This window comes from Marmota monax, unplaced genomic scaffold (assembly GCF_021218885.2).
Source record: "Marmota monax isolate L192 unplaced genomic scaffold, Marmota_monax_Labrador192_F-V1.1 WCK01_AAM20220418_F8-fsc00142, whole genome shotgun sequence".
Classification (NCBI taxonomy): domain Eukaryota; kingdom Metazoa; phylum Chordata; class Mammalia; order Rodentia; family Sciuridae; genus Marmota; species Marmota monax.
This window is the reverse complement of record NW_026692025.1, coordinates 3,041,666-3,059,267: the sequence shown is the minus strand read 5'-3', so window position 1 is coordinate 3,059,267 and position 17,602 is coordinate 3,041,666. Positions and strand designations below refer to the sequence as shown.

At 33.7% G+C, this 17,602-nt stretch overlaps 1 protein-coding gene across 3 annotated transcripts in view; it reads right to left on the bottom strand.

The window, feature by feature from the left end:
* Gabra3 (gamma-aminobutyric acid type A receptor subunit alpha3) overlaps window positions 1-17,602 on the bottom strand; it is a 236,062-nt gene that overhangs the window by 56,565 nt on the left and 161,895 nt on the right. For all 3 annotated transcript variants that reach the window (XM_058582576.1, XM_058582578.1, XM_046453413.2), the window contains one exon: window positions 7,124-7,344. In XM_058582576.1, coding sequence (XP_058438559.1) covers window positions 7,124-7,344 — 221 coding nt within the window. The remainder of the gene's footprint in view (window positions 1-7,123; window positions 7,345-17,602) is intronic.

Genomic DNA, 17,602 nt, shown 5'->3' with positions numbered 1-17,602 from the left:
ACTCTTTCAATGGCTCATCCCATTTGTTCCATAAGATGACTTTAAAAGGCAAGTGTTGTTATGAATTATCTCAGCTTACAAAGGAAGAACTGTAAAAAACTTTTTTTTAAATATTCATTTTTAGTGTCAATCGACCTTCATTTTATTTATTTATATGTGGTGCTAAGAATAGAACCCAGTGCCTCAAAAATGCTAGGCAAGCACCATACCACTGAACCCCAACCCCAACCCTGAATTCCACTTTCTTAATTATAATGCTATACTGTGACCTAGTACTATATGCACATGATCATTGTTATGAGGATTAAATGAAACAAACACAGAACACCTAGGATAGTGCTTAGCATACAGCAAATGCTCAAGAATTATAGATTCTCTAACCATTCCCTCCTCTCACCAAAATATCTTCATCTATTTCATCATTGGGCATTTGGTTTGGTTTTGCTTTTGTTTTATTTTTTGTTAACAGAACCACAATTCATTCAGCATCCACTGAGATTATGGCAGGGACAATCTCAAGGCTCCTTTTACAAAACTACTCCAGTTGGACACAAGTTCTATTGAAAACCTCTCCCAGGAGAAGGCAACAGGGAGTAGGAGAGAGGGTGGACATGTTTAAAACACAATATATGCATGTATGAAATTGTCATGGTGAAACCCAATAATTTTTACAGTTAATATGTGTTAATAATTATAATAAAAAGAAGAAAAAAAATCTCTCATTAATTTACACTGCCATTGCTTATTCTTCCCTGAACTATGAAATGGTCCACTAACTGACATCCTTGTTTCCAACTGATCCTTCAAGAGTGCAAGTAGAGATTTTCATTGCAACACAAAACAAAACTGGAATTGTTAGAGACTAAATTTCACTCTTTTCTTGGCGCAAACAATATTTCTTTACCAAGCTTGCAATTCTAGTCAAAAGGTCAGTAGTAAAAGTAGTATATGCTGCTTAAGGCTCAATATGTAAACTCCTCCCACACACAATCTTTCATGTGCCTTTTTCTATCTTTTGATATAGATAAGCACAGTGGTCTTGGAAACCATGTATCAAATATGACAGAATCACCAAATGAAAGTAAATTGGGTTCCTAAATTACCATTTGGAAATGAGTCTCCTGTCTATGAAGAACATCTGCTTTGAACATGAAGGAATAGAGAAATGCACTTCTATCACATTGAACTACATTTTGGGTTCAGCAACTTGTGTTAGCACAAATTATCTCTTATCTCTCACTTTAAAAAGATAATCGTTCCATGTAACTATAAGAAAAATATATGGTGTCACATCCAGATTATCATTCCTCATTTATCATGTGTAAATCCTTCCAAATAGGTATGCTATTTGGCTATATATCCAACTACTTTTCCTTATCACTGCCATTTTCCAAGAGCTTAGGCTGGTAGTGGACGTGTGATTCTCCTATAGTACCAAGTAGTTAGGACTACAGGCATAACCAGCTCAATGCTTCTTCTTGAATGTACTGCATATCTATATCCTTCTTCAAAACCTTACTTAGTGGGAAAAATAATAACTGGAACCAGATGAACCTGCATTTACCTAATAACAGTATCATCCTGAGAAACTCATTTATAATTTTTAAGCTTCACTTTCTGGATAAATTCAATACGGATAATAATTATAAGCATTGCATACCTATATTAAATACTTATTGTGAATATTACACATTTTACAAAAAGTGTCTGGTACATACTAGGTGTTCAATTCATAGTAGTTATTTGTATAATTATGTTAGTTTTATGGCAACTTTCTTGCTAGAAACTGTACCTTCAACTTTGCCTTCTGCCAATATGCCTTGTACACTGTTTCCAGAGTGATCTATCTAAAATGAAAATCTTTTCAGTTCCTTCCTCTGAAATCAAATGTTCAATGAATCCCCCTAATTTTTATGCCAACATAGCTTATTAATACTGCTCCCCATGCCAGACACCTCCTATGTACTATTTTCTGGTGCAGTTATAGTGATCTTCATTTATTTCTCCCAATGTATAATCACTCCCTCCCTCCCTTACTCCCCAGAACTACCTACCTGCTGGACTCTCTCTGGAATATTTTCTTCCAATTTTTAAAATCTAATTTACCTCTAGACAGCTTTTAAGTCTCAGTTGAATAGTGATTTCCTCAGGAATTTATTGTGGATGTCCCCACAGGCTCATTTCATTGTCCCTGCTAGATGCCCCCATAGTACCTTTTATTTCCTCTTGTGAGATGAATTTTCTGATGGATTATATCAATTTATGAATACATATCTGTGTGCATGCTATTTCCTCTGCCTAGAATATCCTCCTATACCTCAGTTTTGCTCTTCATCTCTTTGATAGTTAACTACATTCCCTTCAGTATTAAAGAGATAAGATATGGATTGCCTGTTTTGCAGTTTTCTTTGATGCTCCCATGTAAATGTCTTTCTTTCTGATCCTGTAACTATCACATTTTGGACTTCTCTATATTAAGTGTTTTTTTTTTTATTATAGTGCTACTAAATGTGCACTTGTCTCTTTAACTACTGGAGTATAAGGTCATTAAGAGTATGACCTGTGTCTTATTTGTCTTTGTAGCTATACACATATCCCAAAGCATTAAACATGTTAAGTATTTATAAATGTATCAAATAAATGATTCAAGTCAGTCCATTTTTTATCTATTAGCTATTCAGATAGCTAGTGGGACTTTTTGTATTCTACTATGTATTGTGCAGAATTTATATGTAATATGTATAAAGAATCATATTATTAACATGTTCATCCATATACTTATCACTAAATATGATGTCATTAATAAAGTTCCATATATGTCCACAGTTGAGTAATAGAAATTAGAAATTTGTGTATGGATCTTGGATTGGGTTCTGTTAATCATTTTATTATGTGTGATGATGAAATTAGCAGCAAGTAATGAGCTTTGGCCTGCATTTTTATGGTTGTCCTGAGGTCCAAAGATGAGACAAGGCAAAGCTTCTTTCTCAACTGTCCTAGTTACACATCCATGTAACACTTCACTAGATTTTTCTAGGTAGTTGTCCTTCTGTAGCTTTCCCATAAAAATCCAGATAATGTGGATGCTGCAGAATAATACTTTCCAAAAAACTCTAAGCATCCTGCAGACCTTATCCAATTTGTGCTTGTCATGTGCGTTTAAGAAGGCAGCTACAAACATTATCAGAATGAAGGACTGGAGAAATAAGACCAGGAGTTGCTAAAGGTCATTAGATGAATCAATTGTGGGGCCATAAAAAGAGCCAAGCTTTTATCTTGCAGTTTTGAGCCTAGATTGCCCTCCAGAGTCACCTTCCTAGATCCATGGTGAACTCTCTACTGTGTAGGACAAACAATAGTTTTGTCTTGCTTCTGTACTTCTGTACATCCTCTATTCTGTACTTCAAAATAAGTACAAAGGCATTCCATAAAGATTCTCGGATCATCTAATCTCAGTGTCTTGTCCAATTCAGACTAAAATGGAGGGCTCAGTGATTATCATCTTGATATTCATTCAACTCTATTTTCAGGTGACTAATCAATTTCTCTGCTTCATTCATCCTCTGCCCTCCTTGATCTAAATCTTCATCTTTTTTTCTTCAAATTTCAATATTCTAGGGGCTGGGGCTGGGGCTCAGTGGTAGCACACTTGCCTGGTGTGTGTGAGGCACTGGGTTGGATTCTCAGCACTGCATACAAATAAATAAATGTCTATCAACAACTAAAAAATATTTTATTTTTTTTTTTAAAAATTCAATATTCTAATCCTCTCCTCACTTTCTGGAAACTCCAGAACCGAAATGTATCTTCTATCTTCTCTTTCATTATTCAGTTTTGCCTCTATCCTGTTTTCTTTATTCATTCACTATTATTCCTCCTCTAGTATTCTCCATCTCTAATGTGTTCAGTTTCTTTATTGCCCATTGGTATCTTCTCTATGTTCTCTTCCATTTGCTTTCTCTTGATTTATCCATCCACATTTCTTCCTCATCGTTTCAACCATCCATCCACCTCCTTCCATGATCTCTCTTCTGTTTACAACTACTCTGTTCTATTCTTTCCACAATTGTGTGAACTCCTAGGTCCTCTTCAATCTGTTCCCATTTACTCATTTAGTACAAGAATGTCTCTCTTCCATCTATTCTCTACCATTGCTCTATTCTCTCCAAATTCTTCTTCATACATTATATCCATTCATATCTCTCTACTGCCCTATCTTTCCCACCTCCTTTTCAACATTTATGTCCTTTCATACAGTGTGATCATTCTCACCTTTTTGAAACTCTTTGAACCTTTGATATATCAGCCACGATGTGTTAGATGAGTATGCAATAAGAAGCATTTCTAAAACCTCAGAGCCTTAAAGCAACAAAAGTTCATTTCTAATTCACATTGTTTATCTGAGATTTGGGGAGAAACTTGCTTCTATGTCAACCTCAATCAGGAGCAGGAACATAGAATGATGGATCCCAAACCATCTGGAATAATGTGTATCACTATGATGAGGAAAGGCAACATGGCATATCATGCACTGGTTCTGAAAGTCTTCCTCTGTCCCTTAGAATTAACATGTGCCATTTATTTACACTCATATTTGATTAACCCAAATGAGTCATTTGTTTCTGCCCAACTTTAAGGTACAAGGGGAATATAATACTACCATGTATCCAGAAGGAGGAGAATAGGGACAATTTGCCAAGTGGCAGTACTGACCACCATGCTTACCTTTCAAGATAGAGCACACTATTTGTTTTATTAACATTTCCCTCACTTGTCCTTCTGGATCTCCTTTATAGGTCCCTCATTTTCCCCCTCTGCCTTAATGATAGTAGTGTTTTATGATTGGATCCTTGGTCTGTATTTACTGCCTATTTCCTCAATTTATCATCCCTTGTGCATTCCAATCTATTTATCTGAAATAGAAATTCAATACTTCTTATCCAGATGATTTTGGCCATTTCCTAACTATTTTCCCTAATTTTCATCTTCACATACATTTTTTACACAGTAACTACATTGTCATATATTAAATTAGAAAAAATCACCACCTCATTCTCTTATCTAAAATGTCTTCCATTCACTGCAATTGTACACTTGGCTTTCTGTCTAGAATACCCATCCTCTCTACCCTCTGCTCCTACCTATAATATATTTGATTATATTCCGCATATGTAACAATATAAAAATTAATACCAATAACCAGGAACCTAGGTGCTGCCTAACCAAAAGACTCTTTTCTCAACCTGTCTCAGGAGAATAAATTAGACAACTCTCCTCTTTCTTCCAATAATTGTGTGTGTGTGTGTGTGTGTATATATATATCTTTAGCATTTTAGTTAATATTATTTGTGATTATCTAATTATTGTTTCAACCTTATTATACTGTGATGGTCAAAAGGACAGAGACCATCTGTAATTAATGTTTGCATACCCATAACTTAGTCCAGGGCCATGTATGTATTAGGAAGTCAAACATGTTTGCTAAATGATCAAATTGAATTAAGACTTGTCTTTCTTGCACCCATGTTTCCTTCCCTTTTGTTCATCTCCTTCAGTGTTTCTTCCCTTACTCCTCTATGTCTTTTCTTCTTTTTTCTCATATATTATATCCTCTTCATCAAGTTTTCCCATCCTTTTATGGCATCCTAATACTTAGTCTCTTTATTTTCCTCCATCTTCTCCATTATCTTCTCAGCTTTTCTACTCTTTTCTCTCCTTTCTCACATTCTCTCTTTCTCTATCCTCATATCTCTCTCTTCCTTCTCTCTATATATTATATGCATGTTATATGTCATATATATTCACACACATACATATGTAATATGTATTCATAATATATATAAAATCTGGAGAAAATGTACATAATTAGTCTTCCCTTCCCCTCTCCTTCTTTATCCAATTCATATCCATTTTTCTTCTTTTCTCTAGAATTTCTCCTCTACCATATGTCCATTTTTCCTCTACTCTCTCATTTCTTCCTCTCTCATTCAACTTTTAAGTATTCATCTTTTATCCTTTGTTCCTAAGCCATTTTCCTGTCTCCCAAATTCTTGTAGGAAAACATAAGTAAATAACAAATTTGAAGTAATGAGGGATATAATTCATATATTCACCAGCCATGCATTGAGTTTCATTGTGCAAAATAATAAATCCATAAATTTAAAATAGCCCTAGAAACTGCACTGAATGATTGCATTTATCTATTCAATAAAGGTTCACTCAGTTACACAAAATGAACACACATTAATATGGGAGGAAGCTTCAAAGAGTGACAAATGACAGCATAAGAGCTAGCAAAAGAATAAAAAGCACACACAAAAACCAAATTTTTTTTTTTAGTATTGGAGCAAAAAATCTTATTGTATTGCAAGTGTTCTCAAAGATATTCTTTTGACAGTAAAATTCAATATCCAGTAACTCTAAGGACAATAATGAGTCATGAAATACATAAAATTGTGATGGCTCCTATGCATTGGGTGCTAAAAATGTATAAAACATATTTTATCTTTTATGAAGATTTCACTAAGCTACAATCTGAAGTGTTTGGAAACTTCATTTATATAAAATTCTTTGGCATCCCCAGGTAATGTGACATAAAATAAGTATAGCAGTATTTTTTATTTGTATATATAAAACATAATGTTTCAGAAAATATCTATCATCTCATCTGAGTTTCACAAGTCTGTTTAATAAGGGTATTTTTTCCCTAGTCAAACTTAGCATATTCTAATGATCAGTATGTTCATATATATATATATATATATATATATATATATATATATATATATATATATATATATGTAAGTTTGTGAAACTTAGTGTCTTTAAATATGAATGTGCCTGTATATTAGCTCACATGTGTCTTTGAGTATGCATACATTTATAAAATACACATATATCTCTGTCTCAGATTATTTATATGTGCAACTACCCATTTATATGTGTATACAGAGTATGTATGCATACAAGCAAATATGTTAAGAAGTGTGCATGTATATATACATATGTGTGTATTCATTTCTAATCTGTAAATTTGAAATAATTATGGATACCCTAAAATGTGCTGCTTACAACCCCAATCCTATCCACAATATATTCTAATTAGGAGCAATCATTCTCTCACCTCATTGTATAGAGAAGGGTTCCATTGTCTACCAGTCTGAGCAGCTTGTTCGGTGTGGTCATATTATGAGCCACTGATTTCTTGCCATTATGAAAGAAGGTGTCAGGAGTCCAGATCTTACTAGCCAGGAGATTGTTCAGTGGAAGGATCTTCATGGGTCCATCAAATTTCAGTCTCTCATCATGCCATGTCTGTCTAAAAAATACATCAATGGTGTACTCCTAGGGACAGAAAAGAGAGGAATTTTTTTTTTTCAGAAGAGTCTTGATGAGGACCAGCAGTGCCCTCAGCAAATATTAATTACATCTTCTGATGTAGAACAGCAGTCTACTAACAGTGGTTATTGAATGGTTACTGATAAGTCAGGTAAATGATTATGGCTGAAAAATAATGCCATAGGGATTGTGAGTATAGTGATACTATATCTGATGAGGCTTTTATTAGAAATAGCAGTACTAATACTATTTTACACATCATACAAGCTGACTACAAGACTTTTCTTATGAAAAGGCAAGCACTTTCTTGTCTTAATAGAAGAAATTCCTAACCTTGTCTTTACTCTAGAAAGATACCATATAAACATCTAAGGCCAATATAACAATAACCATAAAAACAAACTTTATACTTTAACACATATTTCATCAAAGCCTCAAAGTAACAATATGTCAGATGGGTTAAAACCTTATCTTCAATAGGCAATTAAATCTCATATATAAATAAAATAGAAATAAATGCACACATAGAAAAATGGGTAAGTGAACAGAAAATTAAATAAATGGATAAAAATTCTTATCAAAAATGAAAAATGTTCAAATTTCCTATTAACCAAAATATAAGTTAAAACAAGTATAAGTGTTCAAGGTTTTGGTAATAGTAGAAAAAATTGTTTGAGCACATCCTTCCATTGCTATCAATGATTAAATCTGAACAACAACTGTATATTACGTGAAAGCAATGGGGAATGATTGAAAGCAGACAGACAAAAATGAGTATATACTTGGAAGATGGTAATAGCCATGGGTTCAAATTGTAAATTAGTAATTTTTCTTTCCTGTAGGTAATACCCCAAGCCTAGCACTCCTCTGACATGTATGACAAATAGCCTTCCTAACTCAAGGTGGCAGGAAATCTGGAATATTAGGGATGAGAGTACTAGAAGCAAGAAAATCACTGAAATGATGGGCATCCAAATCTCAGTATATTCTCTGCTTCAAGTCCCAGCTGACCACCATACTACATACAAATAGAGGCAACTATGGGACCCAGAAAAATCAGGCACAAATAATTGAGTAGTAGTCCACTAAATAAAAGAACTGTATTGGATGTTGCTTGTGAGTTTGCTGTTTTTTTAGGCTGAAGAAATTCCTCAATCCATCACTATTCACGTTGCAGAAGTCTGAAAACTTATTATTTTTATGTATCAGAGGAAATGTTCAGGACTAAAGGATGTGCTAAAATGCTTGGAGAGTTTCTGTAAGCCAGAGAACCACTGAGAAGTAGAGTCTCAAAATCTGAATGCAAATTTTGCCCAAATTCTTGATTAACCACAAAACACAGGGGATTACTGCAGGAGGTCAGTTTGAAAAAAAAAAGCTACCAGAAATTTATTAAAATTCTTTAGTTTAAAACACCCTAATGACTTCTGATCATATCTTGATTATCTTCCCTGACATATACTGGCCCTTGTCTTCCTCTTTGAGATATCCTTCACTCCTTCTCCACAAATTAACCAATTTGGCTTTTTATTCTACTAGCATACCAAGTATATCCTTGCTTAAGAATCTAAAAATCATATAATTTATTGTCTCAATAGGACTATTTTTGAGAACAAGAGGAGATTTTATAAATAACCAGGGCAATGGGTGTAAACTAGGACTCTGCCAAATGAGAAACTGGAATTAGACTCCCATATAAAGCAAAGATCCTGAAAGGTTCCAACCTCAGCAAAAGGGTGAACTAGATAAAATTAATTAGACAAAACCAACCCACAACACAAACACTCAAAATAGAAGGTTGAGGAGAGAGGGGAAAGCCTTTTTTTTTTATCAAATTTAGCAACTTCCAACCTCATCTTTTGTGGTATGATATTCAAATGTACACTATCTGCTTGATCTGAGGTTTTCAAACTGAGAAATTAACATAAAAATTGGTTTCAGGCTGGATATACTACAAGATTAACTTACAGAAGCAAACACAAAAACACTCTGGAGGGACATAACCACAAGTAACTGAAAATAAATTCACAGCCCACAATAACAAAACACCAAAGAAAATGATCATGAGCAAGAGTCAGACGATACAACATATAACAAAATTAGACTCCCTCCAAGTACTTCATATAACATAATTATCAAATAGAGATTATGAAAAAAGTACAATTAAAATTATAAAGGTTATGGGGAAAGGTAAGAAAGAAAAATCTGATTTTAAAAAGGTCTATTTGAAGCTGACCTTTTGTAAAAGAGAAATAGTCTTTGGAAATTAAAGCTTAATGAGTGTGTCATATAAAGTAGATTAGATATTACTGAAGAGAGACTAATGAACTGGAAGATACATATGAGGAAAAATTGCTCAGTTTATATTTCAGACAGATAAATGATAAAAATATGAAAGAGAGAAAAACCTCTTATTCTTTTATAGAGGACAAAAAGAAAAGGTTCAGCATATGTCTATTAAGATTCTAAATGTGAAATAGAGAAAATAGAAGAGGAACAATATTCAAAGTACTAATGGATGAGTTGTCTCATAATTGTTGAAATATATGGATCCTTAGCTTTGAAACCATGAGCTCAATAAATTAAAGCAGATCCAAGCCAAGCAAGCATATAGCAGATTTAAGAATATTAAAGTGGTGAACTTCAAAACAAAATATAAATGACATCTAACCTACAAGATAATATAATTTTGATTGATAGAAGTTTTCTTAAAAGGAATAATAGAGGGGCTCAGGTTGTAGCTCAGGGGAAGAGTGCTTGCCTAGCATGTGTGAGGCACTGGGTTAAATTCTCAGCATTACATATAAATAAATAAAATAAAGGTCCCTCAACAAAAAATATTTTTAAAAAAGCAATAATAGAAGTCAAAAGACATCAAAAATACATCTTGAAATGCTAAAAGAAAAATAATGGTTAACTCAGAATGCTATAGTCAACTAGACTGTATTTTAAGAGCAAGATGAACAAGAAGCTAATTTTATTTTATTTTTTTAAAGAGAGAGAGAGAGAGAGAGAGAGAGAGAGAGAATTTTTTAATATTTATTTTTCAGTTTTTGGTGGACACAGCATCTTTATTTGTATGTGGTGCTGAGGATCGAACCCAGCGCCCCGCGCATGCCAGGCGAGCACGTTACTGCTTGAGCCACATCCCCAGCCTGAAGCTAATTTTAGATAAACAAAACAAGACAGAGAATCTACTACTAACTGGTCCTCATTCTTACCTCAGATTTTCTCATGGCTGGGTCAATTACTGCCTTCAGGTTTAATTCAAAAGTCACATCAGAAAGGCATTCCTTGACCATTCTATCATAAATAGTAATTTCTGTTCCCCTTATCATGTGCTACATTTCTTCTTCATAGAACTCATGAAATATATCTTTATTTATTATGTCTTTCATGCCAACAGCCTGGAAGTCCCATAAAAGTAGGGTCTTTACTCTATTTGCTGCTATACCCTCAGCACCTAGAACTCTGACTGCTATAAGGTAGATTCTCTATACACACTTTTTGAATAAGTAAATTGTGGAATGAAGCCTTATGAAAAGAGCTACTAAAAGAATTTCTGAATGTCTCAAAACAGAAGATTGAGGAGAGAGGAGAAAGCCTTTTTATCCTTGAAAATCGAGCAAAAGGAATATGCCACAAGGAAAAGCAAGTATAAGTATTGATGATGTTTTGGGTAAACTAAACAAATACTGGCTATTTACAAATAGTAATAAAGGCTATTAAACTAAGGCAGAGCAAAACTAATTAAACCAAATGAAAGGATGGAGTAAGAACATGTAATTTAATACATTATTGAATTTGAGAGAAGAGTGAAAATATTCAGTACCATTAGACTTTAGGTCACATATGCATGTTATTATATAAGATAATCACTCAAGAATATAATATAAGTAGAATATAAAACACAAAACAACAGAGGAAACAAAGGGAAATGTAGAAAATGCTTCAATCTTATAGAAGCCAAGATAAGAAAAAAAATCATAGAAAAATTGGGAGGAATAATACACAAAATCATATAATATAAATAAACTACTGTAAATAAAATGGAAATATTATAAACAATGTACTTACATTCTGTACAAACAAGACATAAAAATGGACAGATTGAAATCATACATTGGTTAATCTTAATTAAAATAGAGGTAGAACAGACTGTAGGACATTTTTGAGGGGATGAAATATAATGACATTAGCTGGAGTATTTCAAGTAGAAAATATAACAACTCTATCTTTGAATGCATTAATACCATGTAATCAAAATAAATAAGACAAAACTTGAATTACATGGACAAATCAACAAACCATAGATTCTGAACAAGTGAAAGATAAATGAGATCGAAAATTGAATAAAATCAAGAACCTTAACTGACAAGCATGAGCCAAAGAACGCACATAGACTTACTGATTAAATACCCAGTAAAACACATAAAATTTTTGCCAAAAAAGAAAAATGGCAATGTGCTAAACCATAAGGCCAATCTCAATAAATATGTCAGACCCTAGAGACTATTTTTATTCAATATGAGGCATGAAATTAGGAATTAATAACAAAATTTTCACAAGTTAAAATTGAAAGACATACTACAAAAATGTCAAGAAACAAGGGAGAGCAGGAACATCAAGTATTTTCTCCCTTTCTTTTTTTTTTTTTTTTTTGGAGGGGGGTGCTGGGGATTGAACCAAGGGCCTTATGCATGCAAGGCAAGGACTCTACCAACTGAGCTATATCCCCAGTCCCTACCAAGTATTTTCAAGAACAGTAAAAAGGATGATCCAGATAAGAGCAAAAATTAATGAACCAGAAAAAAAGAAATAATACAGATGATGAAAAAAGGTAAAAACAAGATACTTTGAAAACACTAACAATACTTTTAAAAACCTTCTGACAAATTTATCAAGAAAAACGGACAAGGGAGGAATAGTAATGGAAAGGGTGGTGATATATAATAGTAAAATTAGAAAAAATAGTTAATGATTTTTTGTACCAGGTGATGAGCACAAGAGTTTCTATAACTACCTTATCTACTTTGGTCCCTCAAATCCAAGATGGACTGGTTCCATGAACCCCTGAAGATACCAAAATTTGAGGATGTCAAATCCCTTATAGTGTTTGCATATAACATACATACAACTTACTCTATGCTTTAAATCATCTCCAGATTATGTATAATGCCTAATACAATGTAAATGCTATACAAATTGTTATACTGCATTGTTTAGGGAATAATAAAAAGAAAAAAACTGTATGTGTTTAGTGAATGTGCAAAAATTTTTAAAATATTTTCACACTCAGCATTTGGCTGAATTTGGGAATACAGTCCATGGATACATAGAGCCAGTTGTGTGTGTAAAGGCTTACTGATAGCCTGTGGAAAATAGATTGTAGGGAAATAAGAGTAGAACTGATAAGCATCACACATTGTATATTGTATACATATACTGAATTATCACATTGTACCCCGAAGTAAAATTAAAATAATAACTAAAATAGAGTAGAGATGGGAAAATCAGTTAGGGACTTTTTCCAGCTGGACATGCCAGAAGAGATGGTAGCTTGGATCAGAGAAGTAGCAGTGTAGGTAGTGATAAGTGCTTAAATTTGGGAACATCTATAAACAAATATAGAGGTTATGAATACAATAACAGTAAAACCAAATAAGAGATATATAAAAAATAAAATAACATTAGTAAGTTAGATTTGTCCTAGGAATGTAAAGTTGCCCTGATATGAGGAAATCTACTAATATAATTAACCACATTGACAGTTTAGAGGGGGAAATAATGCAATATCTTAATAGGGGCCAAAATAGGAATTGGAAAATTTCAAATACACTCATAAGTGAACACACATACAGATACACTTCTTAGAAAACTAGGAATGCAAAATATAGTAGATATGTCATATTCATTACTGTTTACTGTTGTCATTTAGCCTTTCTAAGAAATCTTGTAAATTTTCCAATATTATTTTAATCATATATTATTCCCATCTTTTCAAATTGTCAAAACCCAAATATCTAACATTTCTTGAAGCTACAATCAGTCTACAAACCTAGGTACCAAAAATTGTTCAATCAGTTTCTCTCTCTCTCTCTCTCTCTCTCTCTCTCTCTCTCTCTCTCTCTCACACACACACACACACACACACACACACCTCTCACAGGAAACTTCAATTCAAAAGTGTGTTGAGTTTCCAGCTCTGTGGAGAGGAAAGGCATCTCTTCATTAGTAACACTGCCACTAAACGCACACACAACCCAAAATGCTTAACCTCAAAGGTAACCAGGAAAATGCAAATATATCAATTAGATATCACTTCATACATATCAAAATGTCAAAAATAAATGGCAACAATATGCAATGTTAGCAAAGTGTAGACAAATGAAGCTCTAATACACTGCTAGTGGGATTATAAATTGATATAACCCATTACAAAAATATCTGTCCATATCTGAAAAAATGTTAAATTATGCAAACTTTATGAATCAAAAAAATTTTATCTGTAAATACACACTCTACAAAAATTCAAATATTATCACTTGAAGATATACACAAGAATGTTTGTTGAATCATTGTTTCTAAAGTAGCAAAAAACTGTAAACACCTTAAGTGCACATTAACAGGAAAATGGATGCGTTATAAAAAATATAATGTAATAATTTTTAATAGTTAAAATAAATAAGTTACATTAAGCTTATCAAAAATAATAGTTTTTAATACAGGGTTGAATAATAAGTTGTAAAATGATTCATGGGGTGTAATGCATTTTACACAAAAGGTTAAAAACTCTAAAATCAGTAATTAGTCTGAAGCACATATATAACACCAAAAAGAAAAATGCAAATTCATGATCATAATTATCTTTGAAGAGGGAAAGAGAAAGGAGAATGGAATCAAGGTAAGATTCACAGGGATGCCACCTGTTTCTTTAAAGGTTATTTTTCAAAAAAAAAAAAAGAAATGTGGTACATTTTTAAAGAATATGCACTCTAATCTATTTAATCTTTTTAAAAGTTGGTTGATAGGTATGTATTTTTTATATTTTATTCTCTAAAGAGTAAAAAATACTGGGGAAAATCACATCATGATTATTTACTCCATAAGCAATCTGTGACCTTTGGCCAAAAGCAATCAGATTTTGACCTAACCATTCTAAAAATGCAATCAATTCCTTCCTTGCAAATTGAGCCCTTGTATACTCTCCAAGGTTGATTGCCTCCAAATCGACAAATGGATTCTGTTGTTTTGTGAGGCATTTAAATCAAATCTTCCAGATAATAAGCCTAAGTCTGCCTCTTGGGAAAGGCACTTAATACATTTCCTATACAAGGCACTGATGACACTTAGCTTGTGAGGAACCATTTCTATCTTGATGTTGGAACTTGAATGACTTCCAGTCTCCAACAATATTCTATATATCAAAGAAAGTCTCAGAAAAAGTTTGAGAGGCTCATTCATTTTTAGCAGAGTGTGAGGACCAAGGTACTTAACATTAGACCAAAGTGCATTAACATTAGCATTACAGTGAAGGCTTTGTTGTTTTCTTATTTTGCAGAACTCTCTTATTTTGATCTTCCCTTTCCCCTCAGCTAATTTGTCTTGTTTCCATGATTATCTATTTTGAGGAGTCATGAATCCACATCACTCTTTCAGGTGTATGTAGCCCTTGAAATAGTCATATTGGTGTTACGTGTTCTCTATCTACATTACATAAAAGTATCCCAGAGATCCCATAAAAGTATTCCAGAGATTACAGGTCTCCTAAGAAGAAAAGCAGCAGCTATGGATCCCTTCCTCTACAGAATCTGGAAATACAGTATGCTATGAAATAAGAGAAAATTGACAGCCCAAGAGGTTTTCAAAATAGACCAATCCATTCTTGGCCTCAGACTGCCATTAAAGGAGACTTGAAAAGAATATAGCCACTCGTTTTGCGTTAGGGAGTAAAACAAGTACACTAATTGTCATTCAACCACCATCAGGAGAGAGATCTGTGTGCTACTTTTTTTTTTTTTTTTTTGTAATATACACGATTTTCTCTTGTACAGTGTTAGGCTATTTTGCTAACTTCACATGATTTCCAAATATAGTTGCCAGACCAGAATGTATGTTACCTGAATGTGTTTTCAAGAATTATGACTATAATGTCTTTTATGGATTCTCATTTCCCAAGTTTCCATTTCATTTTTCTCATTAAGCTAGATGGTTAGTTCTTATATTGTCTTATCTCCTTATATCAATAGTTGGTTGTCCATTATATACCCTAGGAATTTTCTCTGTTGATAAGTTATAGCTAGCAGTTTTTATCTTAGTAGGATCTAAATAGTTAAATATCCTTGAGGAGAAGGTAAGTTTAAACTACCTAGAATTGGCATTTTAAATTTCCTACTTTTTCTCTCCCTGAGTCTCCTAACATGATTCCTCTTTGTCCTCTATATTTTTCACTAGTTTTATTGGTATCTGTTGAATATATAACCCAGGATCCTGGGTCCCTGTACCTCCTGTTTGTCCAAGGATCAGGAGAAAATGTGGAACAGTGCCTGGGACTCAGAATATTGACAGCTAGGATGGAAGCTAAGAAAGAAGCTGGTTTGGATCAGAAGAGCACACATTTTATTTTGTCATCTGTTGTTTCTACCTTTCATTCCAATCATTGGCTATGAGCACAAAATACTATTCCTCAGTCTGTTTCCCACTCTTCACATTCTAATTCAAAGGATCTTGGGAGACCATGAAAAATATCTCCACTTGCCAAGAGCCAGACTTCACTGCTAAGGGTGGACAAACCCAATTTGAGAGAGAAGTGTCAATGAAGGTGCATTTGCACTAAACTCTTTGTAGCCTTGGGGTCATATCTCTGTTCTCTCGCTCTCCTGGGAGGTCATGGACACAGAATTGATATTACTACTGAGGATCTATGTCTTGCTTCAGTGTCTAACTCCATTGTTTGCAAATGGTTAACACAACCTTTACATTCATGATGCCTATCAAATTCTGATTTCAACCAGGTTCAAAATCATCTTTGAGTTTGGCAGTTATGGTATTAAGATGAACAAAATAGACATGGCCCATAATTTTAAGGTGCTTTCTGTCAAATTAAGAAGCTGTACCTGTGGGAAGGAAGCCAGTGTTCGGTCAATGAATGCTATGGGTGCAAAAGATTATGGTTGGTGATGAATCAGTGCTGAAACTGGCACTACAAGTTTCCTTCTTTGTGAACAAAATACTACTTCTATTTCTTTAGGAAAATATTTTGGCCCAAAACTCTCTGTTTGACTAGAAACAAATCAAGAACCTAGCCAGCCCTAAGAGGGAAAGAACCATCCTCTTACTTTGGCTTAATCGCGATGAAGAAAAACAAAGAAGTGAAACATAAAACTCCAAAAGAGAGAGAAAATCTGGATTATTAGAAATGTCTCCAGGGCCTATCACATCCATGGGTGGAAGAGGAGGAGGGAGAAGAACTTCAGATGTGCTTCACTGGTATCACTAGATTTAGATGCCTATTTTCATGTGTATGCTTACAGAATGTCTTAGAGTGTGTTGGTGGTGTTTATTCTGTATGTATTTGTGGTATACATTTTATAACTTTTTTAGTTGTCAATTAACCTTTATTTTATTTATTTTTATGTGTACTGAGGATGAAACCCAGTACCTCACACATACTAGGCAAGTGCTCTGCCACTGAACCACAACCCCAGCCTGTGGTATATATTTGTCTGAATGTATTTGCGGATATTGGCACATGAGTGAGAATAAGAGTATTTGTATGAATGTGTGTGTTTTAAAAGAGGAGTTTTTGGTAATGTTTAATAAAAATCCTAATTCATAATCAATTCGCAGCAGTTAAAAAAAGGGGTGCATATCCATGGTGAATCAGTTGTTCCTGATGGCCTATGAACTCTCTGAATATTGGTTTCCCTAATGTCCTTTTTAAAAAATATTTTTTGGTTGTAGATGGACATAATATCTTTATTTATTTAATTTTATGTGGTTCTGAGGATTGAACCCAGTGCCTCATACATGAAAGGCAAGTGTTTTATCACTGAGCTACAGCCCCAGCCCACTAGCATCCTTTAATGTAGAGTTGAGTTCCTAAAGAGTACTTCTTGAATGGCCAACTGGCTACAACTTTAATGCATTCCTGAGTCTGAAGCTAGATAACAGGTTGAGAGGGGGCAATCTAGACATATGGGCCTCCTTGCTTTCCCTAAGAGATAATCATCTTTTTGAATCCTCATTCATTGATCATACCATT